Source organism: Xenopus tropicalis, chromosome 7 (assembly GCF_000004195.4).
Source record: "Xenopus tropicalis strain Nigerian chromosome 7, UCB_Xtro_10.0, whole genome shotgun sequence".
NCBI classification, from domain to species: Eukaryota; Metazoa; Chordata; class Amphibia; order Anura; family Pipidae; genus Xenopus; species Xenopus tropicalis.
Window position 1 is genome coordinate 91,247,630 of NC_030683.2, and position 16,825 is coordinate 91,264,454.

At 42.6% G+C, this 16,825-nt stretch overlaps 1 protein-coding gene across 2 annotated transcripts in view; it reads right to left on the reverse strand.

Annotated features, from left to right (window-relative positions):
- ski (SKI proto-oncogene) overlaps positions 1-10,425 on the reverse strand; it is a 66,623-nt gene extending 56,198 nt beyond the window's left edge. For both annotated transcript variants that reach the window (XM_002936555.5, XM_004916154.4), the window contains exon 1: positions 8,816-10,425. In XM_002936555.5, the coding sequence (XP_002936601.1) occupies positions 8,816-9,745 (930 nt within the window). In that variant the 5' untranslated portion in view covers positions 9,746-10,425. The remainder of the gene's footprint in view (positions 1-8,815) is intronic.
- Positions 10,426-16,825: the final 6,400 nt, after the last annotated feature.

A 16,825-nucleotide genomic window follows, 5' to 3' on the forward strand; every position in this document is an offset into this window, starting at 1 on the left:
GATAAAACACGGAGGTAGGGAATTGCAAATATACAACAGCAACTCATTTGGAGGAGACAGAGTGTAAGGCAAGTGGTGACTGTCAAAGAAAATGTATGCAAGCATAGAGTTATCCAGAGAATAGTATTGCTAAAGATTCTCCTAGAAAAGCAGATAGCTAAAAAGTACTCCTAAAAAGTGCTAGGCAGGAAACAATCTGTTAGGGAGGGCTTTAGGGACAAAGTGGTTAAATCCCATTATGCATAATGAGGCATTTAGGAGAGGAACCGTCAGTTCAAACCTCAGTTCCACAAAAATGCAGTGAATAGGCTGAAACAGAGACAGAATGAAAGGGGGATATAAGGAGCAGTACATTTCCAAATGTTTTTCAGAGACCTCTTCAAAAGAAGTTCAGTTTCTGACCTACTGCCTTTCACAGAGCTGCTCTGAAGACCTCTTAACTCCTGGCTTTTCAGACCCCTGCAGCTCCCCTATTAAAAGCAAGCAGGCCAGGAGTGCATCCTATTAAATGGCAAGTTAAATGCTTCTTTTTAAGGCTCACTTTGTGCACTTCACAAGAACACAATGCCAACACCACTGCCTTATAATAAAGGGAAGCTCCAGCAAAATGTACACAATCATAAAAAGACAACGCCTACAGCTGCTCCGTCAGCCCATGGCACCCCTGTGTTTGCGCAGGGAGATCCTCTCTCACTATCCACTTGGTCTCTTTGAAACTGCTGTGCTTTGCATATAAAACAGGACACCCCTCCCATCCCCCTCAATCCTACAGGGAGCTCACTTCCTCCCCCTCAAACAAGCAGCCCATTCAGCAGAAATGTAAATCCCACGATGCACTGCAGCAGAACAACTAGAGGAGATAAAAAGTTATAATGCTGCAGTAAGGTGGAAGCGTATCGGATTCTACAGGGCGCAGACAGAGCAGCCTTGGAATACATTTTCTCTATAGTGGTACTCACTGGATAACATTAAGCTGAACAGACCACACTTGGCTATGATGTGAAAAGCTACAGATGCAAGGGTTTATATGAATAGAACATTTATTTATATTGTACAAAACCTTACGGTTTGGAAGAGGAGGGGGGAGGATATTATCATTGCACTCCTCTGTTGCTGCTGTATTTCAGTGTGTATGTGTGTGTGTGACACTTCCTCTACAGAGCAAGTGTTGTGTGCAGAGGCACACCCTTCCCCCTCCCTTCTCAAATTTGCTGAATTCATCAAGCTTTTCAGGAGATAAAACTTAGTAAATATCAGCTTCTGACAGCAAGAAGCCTCTTTGCAAAGGTTACAGAGGTGGCATGAAATTTACTTAAATAATAATTTAATAAATTCAGTTTAAATGTAGCTGCTATATTTCCATATGTAACTATATACACTGGATCAGAACATGGCTGCTTTTATTCTTAAATAGGTCTGTGTTGTACTGGTGAGTTAACCACTTGGCTAACCAGTACAACACAGGCCTATACCAGGTGACATGGTTATCCTACGTATGGCCAGCCCTGCTAACATTTGTCTAAAGGAAAATCGCCTGTCTCTACATGAGGTTTTCCTCTGCCCACAGTCATGCTTGGTATGATACAAGTCTAATTTAATGTGTTTTAGTAATGTCTTTAACGTACCTTACAAGCAAGGTAAACACACAAGTGTAACGATAAGTAATTGAGTAATACTTGCGTCTTTATTCATGGGTTAACAACTGGTGGAGCCTTAAGTATTTTTTTTTTTTTTTTTTTTCATAAATGCAGTAAGCACAATTTCCTTGAGAGTAAGGCACACATTCAAATATATACTGGGCAGAGTGAAGCTGGACCCCAGCTCATCAGTCCTGTCTGTAGGGCTAACTAACATAGGTGCAAAACTGCACCAGTGCAGTTACCAACTTGTAGTAATTTGACTAAAGCTAACGGCTTATTGGTTGCTATGGGTAGCTGTACTGGTTTAAGTCTGCCTACTACTGCTTTAGGATTTCTGTTGCCCCACCTTTTTTCTCCCTGTTAGCAACTGACTTTGCTGCCAACTAGAGAGTCTGCAGGTAGTGTGTATCCTCATAGCCCACAACAACACACATGGCTGCTGCTGTGCAGTCATTTTTAGGGAGCCATATTGTCAGTGAAATGCAGAAATATACTATTTTTAAATGGAGAGTATACCTGGTATAAACATTGTTTCTATACAGTTGTGTTTTCAACCTTAATTCGCTTAATTCTTTTATTGCTAATGTTGGTTATGTTCTGATCAACATGCAATCACTAATTATTGCTCATGCTAATTATTTCAATGTACAACAAATTATTTCAATGGCTACAAATGAAAGACTGTAGTTTCTAAGTTGTCTTTTTACAGCTTATTTCCATTCCCAAATGGGTCCCCTCACACCCTGTGGTGAGAATTGTACCTGACCTGTAAGCAAAACAGAAGGCTTTCATTAACACATGAGGTGTTACAAATGGCTAGGAAAGGAATCAAGCCCTGCAGGGGCTGATTAGCATTAACCCTTGGCCTATTAAAGCAAATGGCCCTTTACCACAAGCACACAGAACTTCTGTAATGCCCAGTTCTAGGGACTTGGCCCACTTCCGCGAGAGAACACACTGTGGGTGTGCTTGGCAGAAAAATAAGAGTTAAGTAAATTTGTTAAGTTGGTATTTAGTCGGTTGAGTCAGTCATGACCAGACATGAATGAACGGCATCTGCACACCTGCTTGATATTAAATCAATCATTCACCACTTTGTGGCTGCAGCCTGAAATTCAAGTTCCTTTAGTCACTCTCCAGTTCTTTTGTTTGGGTGATAGAAAGAAAAAAAAAAAAAAGGAGTGGTGTAAACAGCCTACAGCGAAGAAATGAAAGGGATGAATGGATTAAAGGGAGGGAACTTTGGCGGGGGGGGGGGGGGAATGAGGAGCGAAAGGGTGAAGGCTTGGCAGTCAGATTTACTTTTGTTAGGTTTTCATGGGGATTTACATTTCCTAATGCTTTCACTGATTCACTGCCTAAAACCCAAGATTAGTAAGAAATAATATACTATGCCCATATGCAATGTACTAGGGTTTGTAATTGGATGGGGGGGGGGGGGTCACTGATATTTCTTGTATTTTCTTGACAAACAATCACCTATTACTAAATTACAATTATGCTTATTGCAATAAGCATAGTTACAAATGTACTACCACCAGATGTATCAGTCAACAATATTTGATGATAGGGAGCCAAGGGAAGCTGGTCGTACACTTCCCATTCATTTTCAAGGTTTGGCCACCCACGTGCTGGCATAAATCAGGCTGATTGGATCATACTACGGGACAAGGATGGAGACCTGGTGGGGCAAGAACTACATCAACAAGCCAATGTGGTTCTTCCCCAACAGGGTTTTTATTGGCCTGTGTATGACCAACTTTCCTCACATTTCAGTGCAACAAATTAGTTTTTTTTACTCTTATAAGGTTCAATTGAGATCTGGCCTGATGATTTTGCTTGGTTCACTACTTACTACACCTGCTTTGCCCCCTAACATAGAGCAATAAAGGTTCATTCAAAACAGGCTGATTACAAGATAGAATAACATTCTTTATAGGTTCAAGTATACAAACCTAAAATGATCCCTAGTGCTCATAAAGATACAATGTCTAGAATCCAAGAGTTCTCATGCACCGAAACTAAACTTGATATTTGGACCAGGCTAAAAACATCCGGTAGCAACTATAACTAATACTTGTCAAATTGATACCCAATAATAACATTTCTTTGAAAGCACATTATGGTCTAATTGGTATTTCTGGAATATTAAACAACATCTTAAAAAACAGCATGCTCTTAATGTAACATCTATTGCATTTAATATCCAGCTCAGAATTGTTTAGTTTATCAAAATGAACACTGAATGGAACCTAGAACGAGACTTCTGAGGAGTGTCAAGCTATGGTCTAATCTCCTAACCCCCATACGGCTTCAGCAGTATGCAGTCTTCCAGCTCTGACTGTGTTAGTTCTATAGTGCAACAAGTATTTGTTGAATGACCACTTAATATTCTGAAAGCCTCATCCTGCTGACAATGATTGATTATTGGGCAGAGTTCCATCACTACAACGCTTCTTAATGTGCGAATTTAGTGCTCATGTGCTCTTGTCAATCTTTCCAGTTCTAGAGCATTGTATGCTTCTCCTCAGCATAGCCGAAAAACACCAGTTTAGCAGTTTTAAAACCCACCAAAATACAGGCCCCCATAAAGCCAAAATGCAGATATACTAGTCCCTACAGACAGCAAGACGTTGATAAATTCATTGATTGTATGTGTAGATTACATACCAGAATAAAACAAATAACGAACAGAATAGCCATCAATGAGACACATTGTTTCTGTCCACAACTCCATCAAAGTACACCCTTGAGTAATATACTGTCTCAGGTAAATTTATCCAAACCAAGCATTTTCAGGCTACAACTGACTGAAAATGTACCAGTGCCGGCACTCCCAGCCACTTCCCATTAACCAAAAACGCAATGAATAGTTGATATCATAGGTATATTCATGGGGTCTAATTGACTAATTTAAAGCTGCCATCCCACACCGCATGTATATAGACATGGCTGGGCATCTAAGCATTGTGTCATCAAAACCGTTTTAAAAGAAGCGGACCAACAATTCCAGATTGTAGCAAAATGTGCAAAATAACATTTGCAAGTCAATACATTGTCTCATATCACCAGCCTTGGGCTTTATGCACACTAGCCAACCGCAAATACAAAAGAATCTCCTGCAACTTCTAATCTTATGCAAACGACAGTCACATCATATGTCTGTGTGTGATGTTTATAGTAGCCATAAGTGCAAGGGGTGGGAGAAGTTGCAGCTCTCTCAGACAGTTATGGCAGAGAAGCCACAGTCTCTGCTCTAGTCAACCCAGACTTCCTAACACTTGATATCCTGTCTGCTATTTCAAGGCCTTACTCAACACTCTAGCAGACATTACTAAAAGAATGCTGCAATAGTTTATTTCTGTTAAGAAATTAAAATATTTGTATATTCGTTTTAGCTTCAATAAAGCTGAAAGGGTATTTTCTTACATGCAATCTGTAAAGTCCCAACAATGAGCCAGACAAGCAATAACAAATAATTATATATCTAGATATACTGCCAGGAAGAACATATTCAGAAAAAATGTAAATATGAGTAGTAAATAGACCAAACTTAGGACATTTTTCAGGTCAATCCTAATTTATGGAATTCAGAGCTGCAAGCTACAAGCTCTTTCCCCATGCACGCTGGATTAAAGAGGCTGCTTAGGCTTTGAAAGCTGGTTGGTTAGTGATGAAGTAACAAGTCTGCCTACAGAGATTTTTTTTTTCCTCTCTCCACTGCACTCCTAATTATCTGCAGACCGTGTCCTGAACTGAATAGCTGGCTTTCTTCTGCCCGCTAAGAACAGAAAAAAACAGGTCTCTGGCCTCACTAGCACAATGAGTTTCTAGCAAGACTTGCATACATTCACAGGATTTAAATCCTAGCATGTTGCTTTCTGCAAAGTTCTACACAGCTCCTTAAACTATTGATCCATTTACAAAGTTGTTCCATGGATTGTGGCTTATTAGCAGTGACAGCTGCTGGAAATCTGCTTTTGCTGCATAAGTCAGAAGTGTTATAGAGCAAGCTGTACAAACAGCGTACGAGATGTTGGCTGGGTAAGTGCCTCATATTGCATCTCAAGAGCGCCTGGCTAAGTGGGACTGGTGCTCTATACACAAGATATGCAATAGCAACCTTTCACTGAAGGAAGTGAAAGAAATGGAAATGGAGTGGTGAGGGGAAAAGAAATGCCCAGAGGGTAAAACCGTCAAATGAGATTTAGATCTTTTGAGATGAAATGAAAGTTTAAAAGGTGGGGGGGGGGGGTGACAGCAAGATAACGGAGATTGTAGGGGAGGAAAGGGAAAAACAGGACAAAATAGACTTGAGATTCCAAGACACTGCTTACTACAAACTGGATTAACCACTTATTCCACAGAAAGAACTTCCACGTGTGACAACAGAACACACGCAAAGACTCAAAGAGACGAGTGAAAGTGCATTTCATATTCACATACACAGCTCTATACAACACCCTTATCAGAGAGTCCTTTAATAAAACCCAAGCCAGGGAGGCACCTCTGGAATTGAAGTGGTTTAAGAGCACTCCACTCTGCCAGCCTTAACTTTGGAGAAAGTCTATACAGTCTGTGACTTATCGTATTAGAACCATTTCTCAATGCTTTGTGGCTGAGGAGTCTGCAGGCTGAAGATATCAGCACAAAATGCAGCCCAAGCAGGTTTTGAGGCAAGCAACCTAGAGCGATATTACAATAACACAACCCACAAGAGGTCACAAGTTGCCTTGGAAAGACTAGATACATCAGGGAACGCAGACTCTCACTTACCAACGTACATAATAGCAGAGATGAACAAGGCAAAAAAAAAAAAAATTACTGGCTGCTGTGAGCAATATAGGAGAGCTAAAGTCACATTTTTAAGAATTGAAAGTGCCATTTTACCACTAAACTAAAAAGGTTGCAATATGCTATCAGAAATGGTGTTTAAGTGTGGTCTCCCCAGCCAGTCACAAACTGCTCTAATTCTTGCCAGACACGGCTATTCAAAGCTTCCACCTCAATCCTTGATTAGACAGGGATAGACAAGCCATTAAAAACGCATCCACCTCCAACTATCACAGATAATGTGCCTCATTACAGTTAACATTGCCACAATAGCTCTGACACAGTTGTAAGGAACTCCTGGGGAAATAGGGAAGGAGTCTATTCAGTGATAATAAGAGAGGGAAAAAAGGTTTAAGCAATAATGTGGTTTAATTGGCCTCCCAAGAAGAGATCAGTAAATGCAACTTTATTATGCACCAGGAATAATCAGCTGGGGGGAATCAAGTCACACGTTACATTAATCCACTGAATAGTCAGATATCAAATTGGTTAAAAAAAAAAAAAAAAAGTTATCCAGCAGGGTAAAAAGCATTACTGCTCCTGACAACTTTTAACCCTTTCACCATCAGTCAACAGCAGAAAAACGCTTACAGTAATTTAGAGAAGAAAATGTGGTCACGTTTGTCTGCTCTGATGGAACGAGGCAGAAGTAAATGTATAAAGCAGTGAGCTAGGAGGAAAGCTAAAAGCTTTCACTTGCCACAATACAACAAATTAACAGGGTTTTTTGTTGTTTTTTTTAAGTGTTTTTTGTTCCCCAATTGGTGTAAATTGGTGATTTGCTTTGACTTTCTACAAATATCAACATTAAATGTAATGGAAATTAACAGGATTGTGTTTTAAAAGTAAACTCATCACTTTTGTTGTCTTGTCTACCCACAGAGAAGGATCTATGCCAGATACCAACTTGCTTTACACACACTGGCATCCACAGATGGCTCAGTCCAGACGCCTAAAATAAACCGCTACAGTCTGGACAGCCAGTCTGGGTGGCATGCCTTCCATGCGACTGTTACATTTATGTATACACCACCTACACACAGAGGCACATTACCACCAGCCTTGGTGCCGTGTCTACAGATCACCGGGCAACACATAATATATACATTGACATTCCTGGAAAGAATTAATTGGCCAGCACATAAAGATTAATGGCAACGTACCCAAATATAGTACGACTTCTATCCAAGCACCTAGGCTACAGCAATTCACTGGCAAAGAAGCGTACATTCTATATGTAACATATAAACTAATGACACATTTCCAAGAGTAACAAGAAAACCCAAAGGGTACAAAGATCAAGGTAAGAGGAAGGCGGCTCACAGAACGGCTCGTCCGCACTTGAAGCCGAAGTTGACATGTCAACACCTTTAAAGCTACATAGGCAGGCACTAGGATGGGGGGAAGGGGATGTAAACTGTCTGCACCTGTTTAGTACATACATACAAAATTGTCAGATCTGCAAATGTACGACTTATCTCCATAGCCTGCTGTAACCAAGAGATGCAGCTATAAAGAGCACCAAGTATCATCCGCGGGATCAGCACTGAACTTGAAGCAGGGTTACCATCAGGTCACTTTAAATGCCACTTACAGGGTGATGTGCTCTTCCCTGTCGCCTAATTACCTTTCCAAGCATGGCCATAGATCTCTTGCTCTCAGTTAAAGGAACAGACGCCAGCGTAGCTTGGGAGTACCCACTGTGCGATTCCTGTTCTACTCTGTATGTAAGTTTTGTCTTCATCTCCCTATCAGCTGGAAATGGGGGCGACATTCAGTAATGTTGATCAACCATGCGCTGGCAATTGCCAATGCCAAGAACGCTCACTATATATGCTTACCCAGGCAGTATCTAACGGCTTTACTTTTATGGGATAAAGGATTAACAACCAAGTCAATTCCTGCAATATTGCAGAATACTTTCCATACAAAATACAGTTGCTTGGGAGGGTACAAAGTTTTGAGGCACACGTAAGGCAATGGCACAGCTGGGCACATGCCCAGAAATTAGCGGGCCAGCCGCAGAAATACACAGCACCAACAGGCCACAATTTAAGACATACCATTATTCAAGCCAAAGAAAAACACACCCGCAATTCCCATCACCTTGTTGGTACCGTAAGGTTTTTAACTCTACAGCTCCTGGGGTAAAGCAACTAAACTTTTCAAGTAATCTTTTATTGAAAAGAAAATTTCTCTCTGGGAATAACTGCTGTTGGAAAAGTGGCTAGTAGCACACCGCTACTAAAGTCTATGGTTTAGCCCTCAGATAAGACAAAGAAACAGACCAAAGCAAGCTGGCCAGGTAATGAAGGCTACCTGTAGCCACCCCACTTACTCACCCTGGCTGCTTTCCTCTTGTACTTGTTGCTGTAGTCGAACTTCTCCTTCATCTCCTCCAGCAGCCGGCTCAGCCTAGCCTGCTCCTCCTCTCCCCCGGCCCCGGGGTTATCCCGGGCCAGCAAGATGTAGGCCCTCCAGTTGGCCGAGTCGAAGCCCCAGTGGCAAGTCCGGTTCTCCAGCGCCTTATGCGAGTGCACCACGAACTTGTGCGGGGGATACATGAGGCGGCAGTCCAGGCACTGGATGCAGGGGGCGCTGGGGTGGCCGTACAGCTCGGGCACGAACAGGCCCCGGCACTTGCCGAAGCACTCATGGTACACCCTGAAACTGCTCTCGGTCAGCTCCAGCTCTAAGGGTCCCGGCGGGAAGTCGCTCTTCTTGGCGCAGCGGGGCGGGTAGCTGCCCCCATACAGCAGGGCGTTGCACAGCCGCTCCGCGTCCGTCTTGGTGATGAGGCCACAGGAGGGCGCCGAGAAGGGCAGGATGCCCATCACCTTGAGGATCTCCAGCTGGTCGGCCGTACAGCGGGAGCAATACACGTGTAGCTCGTCGCACACGGCGTTGATCTGTTGCAGGCTGAAGTCCCGCAGCACCGAATTGAGGATCTGGGGCAGACACAGGCGCTTCTCGCCTCCGACCACAAAGCAAGAGATTGTCTCCCCCTCCAGAATAGTCTCGCACCTCTCCGTGGAGCGGTCTGAGGGCATGAAGAGGGGCCCCCCGGGGATGACTGGGGGCGGCTGGCTGGGTAAATGTAGAACGGGCTCCGGGGGCTCCTTGCCGCTCTCCTTCTTGTACATGTCCTGAGCCCAGCGGGCTGAGAAGGCGGCCGGGCCGCCCAGAGAGCTCATGGAGCTCAGGTGGAACTGTTCCAGGGTCTTCTGGAGCCCGGGATGGGGCTGGAAGCTGCTCCGGCTCACGGTCTCCATGCCTGAAAGCTCCCCGACACTACTCGGAGCAGCCACTCACACTCACTGGGGCAAGTTCCGCGCAGGTCAATCGATCGCTGCCTTTGGGCTTTACTCTCAATCCACAGTGGCGCTCAGTGGGCTCTCTGAGCCTCCATATAGCCGTGCTGTGCCCACTCTCTCCTGGGCTATCCCTTGCCACTCACAGCGCTTCATCCAGCTGGGAGCTGCTCAGTGCCGAGATGGGCTCCTCCTGCCCATAGCGTCCCAGCCAGCTCACTAACTCCGAGTCCCTGTCACTTTCCGCTGAGGAGGCACAAACGCGGCTGAACTTTCCCTCAGTACCCAGGGGGGAGGGGGCTGCGGCTGCGTTTGTGGGAAGTTGCGGGCGGGACAGCAGCGGCTCCGGCTCACGAGTTCCCCTTCATGTTGCTCTGCTGGAGGTTAGGGGAGAGCTCGGCTCTGCCTCCCATACACACAGGCTGCTGCCTTCCCGGTGCTGTTCACTGCCTGAATGCCTCCTGCCTCATGCACCCTGTCTGCGCTCTGCGCTCCCCCTCCCTCATTCCCTCCCCTCTTCCTCTCCCTTCTCCACCCCCTTTCTCTCTGTTTGTTGGTGTCTGCCTCAGTCATTGAATCCCAGCCAAGAATGTGACCAACTCCCCAGGCTGTGGCTCTTCCAGGAACAACCTCCACCCCCTCCCTCCTCCTTCTGCTGCCGCTGCTGCTGCCTTTTTTTTTTTTTTTTTTTTTTTTTCTACTGCAAAGCGGAAAAAAAAAACTTGTCTGTCGAAGGCAAAATAAATCTCGTGTTTCTCATGCGTAAAACCATTGGCTACAAAAGAGGAAGGGTGTTTTTTTTTCTTTTTTCAATAAACAGAGAATGCAAGGGGATAATGCTATACAAAAGGTGAAAAGGTAATTCTCAACTATTCCCCCACATAAGGCTATTATTTTTCCTGCCATATATTTATATACTGTCCTTTTATCTGTCTCTTTTTTCACATACAAATATATAAAGTTTCAATTTGTAGATTGTAAGCTCTTTTGGGCAGGGCTCTCTTCACCTCTTGTATCGGTTATTGATTGCTTTATATGTTACTCTGTATGCCCAATGTATGAAACCCACTTATTGTACAGCGCTGCGGAATATGTTGGCGCTTTATAAATAAATGTTAATAATAATAATAATTTGGGGTACATTTTAAATCTTTAAAGTCTTTAAACTTGCACAGGCACAGAATATCACACTCACTATTAATATGCAGGGCCACACAATGCCAAGCCAACTGCTAGAAAATGCATGGCAATGGTACATGCCTGGGCACATAGGAAAAAAAAGGATGAATAAAAACGCCTGTATGCAAACTTGTCCAGTGCTTGTCATGCCCCATGACTGCATGACATTTAGGGAACTGGCACATGGGGCATTTTTTTGCCTGCGGATAAAAAAAAACACATCCAAAAATACCTTTCTGTAGACTACCTTTCTGTGTATACATGGGCAGATTCTGCCCCTTCAGACTGAGATGGCAGCTTTTCTGTCCACGTATAAGACCCTCCAAAGGGCCTGCCCTACCAATATCTGGGCGAAAATTGGACGGATAGTTTTTTGGCTTGTTGATGTGGTCCTCACCCGAAGGCCTGCATTACAGTTCATTATTGCCCACCTCAAGGTGGGCAATAATAAACAAGCAGATCTTTGCATGAATGGCCACCGATTAGAAGAAGGCGAATGTCATGCCTATATTTAAAAAGGGAGTAAGATCTCAGCCTGGCAATTATAGGCCTGTAAGTTTGACATCCGTAGTGGGCAAGTTATTTGAAGGCTTGTTAAGGGATCACATTCAAAATTATGTAGTGGAGAATGCCATTATGAGCAGTAATCAGCATGGCTTTATGAAGGACAGGTCATGTCAGACCAATTTAATTGCTTTTTATGATGAGGTAAGTAAGAAGCTGGACAGTGGGGATGCAGTAGATATAATCTATTTGGATTTTGCCAAAGCATTTGACACCGTTCCACACAAATGACTGCTTTCTAAGCTAAGGTCTATTGGTCTTAGTGAAGTCATTTGCACATGGATAGAAAACTGGCTACAGGATCGGGTACAGAGGGTGGTTGTTAATGGTACATTCTCTACTTGGAGTAAGGTTCTCAGTGGGGTCCCTCAGGGTTCTGTACTGGGTCCACTTTTGTTTAATTTGTTCATAAATGACTTAGGGGAGGGTATTATAAGTAATGTATCAGTGTTTGCAGATGACACAAAACTCTGCAGACCAGTCAATTCTATCCAGGATGTGGCATCCTTGCAGCAGGATCTTGGCCAACTGGCAATCTGGGCGGCTAAGTGGCAGATGAGATTTAATGTGGATAAATGTAAGGTCATGCACCTGGGATGTAAAACTATGCAAGCCACTTATACCCTTAATGGGACTGCACTAGGCAAATCCATAATGGAGAAGGACCTTGGAGTCCTTGTAGATAATAAACTTGGCTGTAGCAAGCAATGCCAGGCAGCAGCTGCAAGGGCAAACAAGGTTTTATTAAAAGGGGTATAGATTCACGGGAGGAGGGGGTTATTCTTCCCCTTTACAGAGCGCTGGTAAGGCCCCATCTAGAATATGCTGTTCAGTTCTGGTCTTCAGGGCTCAAACGGGACATGATTGAGTTAGAGAGGGTCCAGAGAAGGGCAACTAAGTTGGTAAAGGGTATGGAAAGTCTCAGTTATGAAGAAAGACTGGCCAAGTTGGGTCTGTTTACACTGGAGAAGAGGCGCTTAAGAGGTGACATGATAACTATGTATAAATATAAAAGAGGATCATATAATAATCTTTCTAATGTTTTATTTACCAGTAGGTCCTTCCAACGGACACGAGGGCACCCACTCTGTTTAGAAGAAGGGAGGTTCCATTTAAATATTCGGAAATGATTTTTTACTGTGAGAGCTGTGAAGTTGTGGAATTCCCTCCCCGAATCAGTTGTACTGGCAGATACATTATATAGCTTTAAGAGGGGGCTGGATGGATTCTTAGCAAGTGAGGGAATACAGGGTTATGGGAGATAGCTCTTAGTACAAGTGGATCCAGGGACTGGTCTGATTGCCATCTTGGAGTCAGGAAGGAATTTTTTCCCCTCTGCGGCAAATTAGAGAGGCTTCAGATGGGGTTTTTTGCATATGTCATTTTTCAACCCAACTTACTATGTTACTATGTTACAATCAGTGTTAATGTGACTGTGCTGGTAATGGGATGAGGTGATTCAAATATTAATCCACAGGAAGGTATTCTTGGACATTCTTTTTCATCCCTTACCCGTGGGCAAAAAAATGACCCATGTGCCTGGAGGTTTTTCCAGTGGTGTTGTTGCACTTTGCATTCTCAGAAAGGTACAACCCACAGACCATTTTACATGGAACAAACCACTCTTTATTTGAATGCATCAAGAAAAGTCCATTTAGACAAATGCCAGCCGGATGACACATTGGCATTTTCTGTCACTGAGTTTCCAAATCCTGCAAAAAGTGTTGTGACTCAGCCCAATTCTGGATTTGGTGCATATTTGAATTAAAAGCAAAAATGTAACTACATTGTTGAAATTGACTGCATTGAAATTGCTTACAAAACATACTGATTGTTAATGAATTGGCCCCTTAGTTTTTGAGGGTCTAAGAAGGAATCATAGAAGATTATTAATAAAAACAAAAAAAAAAATAGAATTAGCAAAAATCAGTACTGATTTTGTTCCACTTAGCAGAAATAATGTGTTTGGAAGGCATCAATGGAGTCTTTGCCCTGAGCCCATCAGTGCCTAACATAGTTCTGCTTCTTAACAAGACTTGAAGACATTTACCTTTGTCTATTAGACTTCCAAATATGCATCTACATACAGCAGATACAACTTTCTTTGCTTACATCTGTGCTGTACCAAACATATGGATTACAGAAGAGTTTACCAGAAGACACAGCAGACTTTTCATACATAAAAAGTAGGAGAAAATTAAGCAAGCCAGATGCAGACTTGAATAAATCCCAATTCTTAGCAGCAGACAGGAGCAGACTAGCAGCTTGTTTACAGTAAAACATAATATGCAGCAACTGGGATGGGGGATGTCTGAAACACACAAGTATATGAGGCCTTGTGCAAAAATAACAGCTTTGCCCCTGAGATCTATCAATGTTCATTGTTAAGGTGGCCATACATTATAAGATTCACTTATTTGATGAGAATTCCAAATGAGCAGAATCAGAAGATTTTTCCCAATATGCCCACCTAGGGTAAAACAACAGACATAGGAGCAGTCGGTGCAAGGACGACAACAATGAGTCAATGCAGTCCCCAAACCGACCTACCCAATTGACACCTGGTTGATTATTCTGCAGATATAAGTCGGGTAGGGCTGTCAGGGTCCCCATACATGGGTAGATAAGCATTCCTTTTGTGAGTTATTACCTCCTCCAGTAACCCTCTCTGCATACATGTCTGCCATTCCCCACATAAGCTGCATAGTAGAGACAGTGGGGCTCGTTTATTAACACTGGGCAAATTTGCCCATGGGCAGTAACCCATAGCAACCAATCAGCGATTGCCTTTTTTCAGCCAGCTGCATGTAGAACAATGAGTGCAAAAATTTGATTGGTTACCATAGGTCACTGCCCATGGGCAAATTTGCCCAGTGTTGATAAATGACCCCCAGTGAGTATTCTACAGCCCACTGGAGCTGGGAATAGTTCAGTAAGTTCAGTCTTAGCACACTTCTAGTGATGAGTTAATTTTTTCACCAGGCATGAATTTGCAGCAAAATTCGGCATTTTGTCATCTGCAAATTTTTCCTAGAACTGTATCAAAAATTCATAGCAACCAAAAATTAGCTGAGAAAAAAACACCCATTGACTTGAATGTATTTGGAATGAGAAACAAGTTGTGCACGTAAGAAAAATTTGTCACAGGTTATGCCTACCATAAATAAAATTTTACCATTTCAGTAATTTTTCAACAGTTTTGCTAATTTTTTAACAAGGTGAAACGAGAAAGATTAGCTCATTATTTCAGACTTCTTGATGGCTATACTGCACTAATATGGCAGTGATACCTGCATGTTTATTGTATAGATCCCTTGGAGGGATGAAGGTAACTGGTCACCTCATGATCCTATACACACACCAAACTGGGTTATTGCTTCACCTTGCTTTTCATTTCCACTTTGCCCATCTGTACTAAAGAGTTTCAACAATGTCAAGTCAGCATAATGGAAGAATGATCTAAGGATGCAATTAGCCTACACTGTATAGTTACTGGAAATAGAATAAACGTTTTAGAGGCCCAAGTTGCGTGATTAACGGTGTTTCCGTGACTCTGATACCTGTTCTGATTTCCAGATCATTGGGGGGGGGTTTTGCTCCACTAGTGCATTGCCTGTGAGTTGTGGTTAGCCCTTACTGACAGGGGAGGCAAAGAAATAGGCCCATATCACTAATAGTATGAGAGTTACCTGTACATCCCTCATATTATCTGACAGCAAATAAATCATTTTGCCTTCCCAGCCTGCACATTTCCTTTGTTCTTTGTGTGTTATTTCATGCAGTCTTGGGAAAGCCCCTTGCTTTGTGTAACAATGTTATTATGTGTAGTTATATAGGCCAAGCTGTGACTTTTTTTCCATTCAGCTAATATCTTTACACTGTAAGGCAACATGGACTGAGCCACACTTGTTTGGTTCACTGTGTCACAAGGTTTACATGTATTATTTTCCTTTTTGTACAGCACTAAGTTTTGGGGCTTTCTAAATAAAATCATCAATAAATAGCAATAAACACTTCTGAGCCCCTATGCAGCAATGACATCTTAAAGAGCAATATCCTGTTAACCCCTCCAAACAAAGCGAGTAGGCCCTGGAATAAACAGGATATACTGGCTGGTTATGCGATACCAACCCTCTCTGTGGTCAGTTCCATGCTATAAATAACTCAAGAGAATAACAAAATGTACAATATAGTATAGAGCTTTCCACTGCAGTGCCTTGCTCATCTAGCTTGTCTTCATATTGAAACTGCATGGGCAATGTAAACATTCACTCTTCAGAATTACTCCTTAATCTTTAGTATGGCCTGCGGGGCAGATCATTTTTATGTACGGGTATGGGACCTGTAATCTAGAATGATTGGGACCTGGGGTTTTCAAATAAGGGCTCCCTCTGTAATTTGGATCTCTAATAATAAAAAAAAACATTTTTAAATGAATTAAACCCAATAGGATTTTTTTGCCTCCAATAAGGATAAATTATATCTTAGCTGGGATAAAGTATAAGATTCAGTTTTATTACAGAGAAAAAGGAAATATGTTTTCAATTTTTGAATTATTTGATTAAAATGGAATCTATTGGAGATGGCCTTGCTGTAATTTGGAACTTTATGATATTAGGTTTCTAGGATAACTGATTGCTGTACTCTTTCATCTAAAGGTGGTCATACACTGGTCAATCCAGCTAATCAGTCCAGTAGCCACATGGACAGATACTGTACATTCATTCATTTAGGCTGAGAGCCAACAATCACAACTGCCGGAAGTAAAGAGGAGCTGCGATTCATTAACTCTATATCAGTCGAAACACCATGCACTACTTGATGTTAAAGTTTTAAACTGACCTATATCCATTTACAAACATATTGGTTGGAATCATCTGGCTACTTAAAACCATACAGCCATTTTGTATGTTTTTTTAATCAGCACATGCATGGCCAGCTTGAAGCCTATTTCAGCAATAGGTAACCTCCAGCACTTATCATTTATACGAAATGCGACTGGACAGAAGTTATTAGTTGGAAGAAGCCCTTAAGGTGGCCATACACGGGCTGATTTCAGTCCTTTAGACCAATTCATCAGCATATATGCCCATGTATGGGCACCACCATCAGGCCTTCCCAACCAACATCTGACCTGAAACTGGGCAGATCTTGATCAGGATTTGATTTTTCCACAGGATCGGGGACAGCATTGGCTCATTGATGCAGTCCCCGATCCAACAGTGCCTATTACTGTCATTTTAATTCGTTTGGACCTAGGGCAATTTAGCCAATATTGCCCACTTGTAGGTGGGCATA